Raw genomic sequence first — 524 nt, 5'->3', positions numbered from 1 at the left:
TTGAGCGGCTTTGATCTCAGGGGGCATGGTGTAGATGCACTTGGTGTTCTGTAGGTAGAGCGCATGCCTGTGGTGCTTGTGGAGAAGGAACACCATGTAGCCACTGGCCAAGCCCATGAGACTCATAAATAGGGCATCATGCAGGGTTTTGCCAGTGAGAGACAACCATCGGCTTAACTGGTTTTGTGCTTGAAAATGACAATAGTAATGATTTTCAATCATGTGTGATCCATTGCTGCTGCTGCTGCTTGTGATGACATGGAGTAAGTACATGTTTGTCAAGGAGTTGAGCACCCAGAAGAAGAGCAAACAGGGAAGGATGTGCTGAGCTGCTTTTGGATGGTGTCGCCCCCACATGGAAGCACTGGGGCTGACGGTGATGGCCTGAACCACCGTGAGGAGGCTGTAGGTGCACATGGACAGGCCCCGAGCCACCCTGCTCAGGTAAATTATTATCTTACAGCCCATGTCATGCAGGAAGTTTTTCACACCAAAAGCTACCATCGCGTGGTGCATTGCTTTGG

The 524-nt window shown here is 50.4% G+C and overlaps 1 protein-coding gene across 1 annotated transcript; it reads right to left on the bottom strand.

The window, feature by feature from the left end:
• Positions 1 to 6: 6 nt before the first annotated feature.
• On the bottom strand, positions 7 to 504 carry LOC102479469 (vomeronasal type-1 receptor 3-like; the record flags this gene model as incomplete). Its single annotated transcript, XM_006169284.1, has 1 exon — positions 7 to 504. A coding segment is annotated over exon 1 (498 nt), but the record flags the coding sequence as incomplete, so codon positions are not given.
• Between the last annotated feature and the right edge of the window lie 20 nt (positions 505 to 524).

This window comes from Tupaia chinensis, unplaced genomic scaffold (genome assembly GCF_000334495.1).
Source record: "Tupaia chinensis unplaced genomic scaffold, TupChi_1.0 Scaffold146962_1, whole genome shotgun sequence".
Taxonomy (NCBI): domain Eukaryota; kingdom Metazoa; phylum Chordata; class Mammalia; order Scandentia; family Tupaiidae; genus Tupaia; species Tupaia belangeri.
The sequence above is the reverse complement of the archived record's forward strand: the minus strand, read 5'-3'. Positions and strand labels throughout refer to the sequence as shown.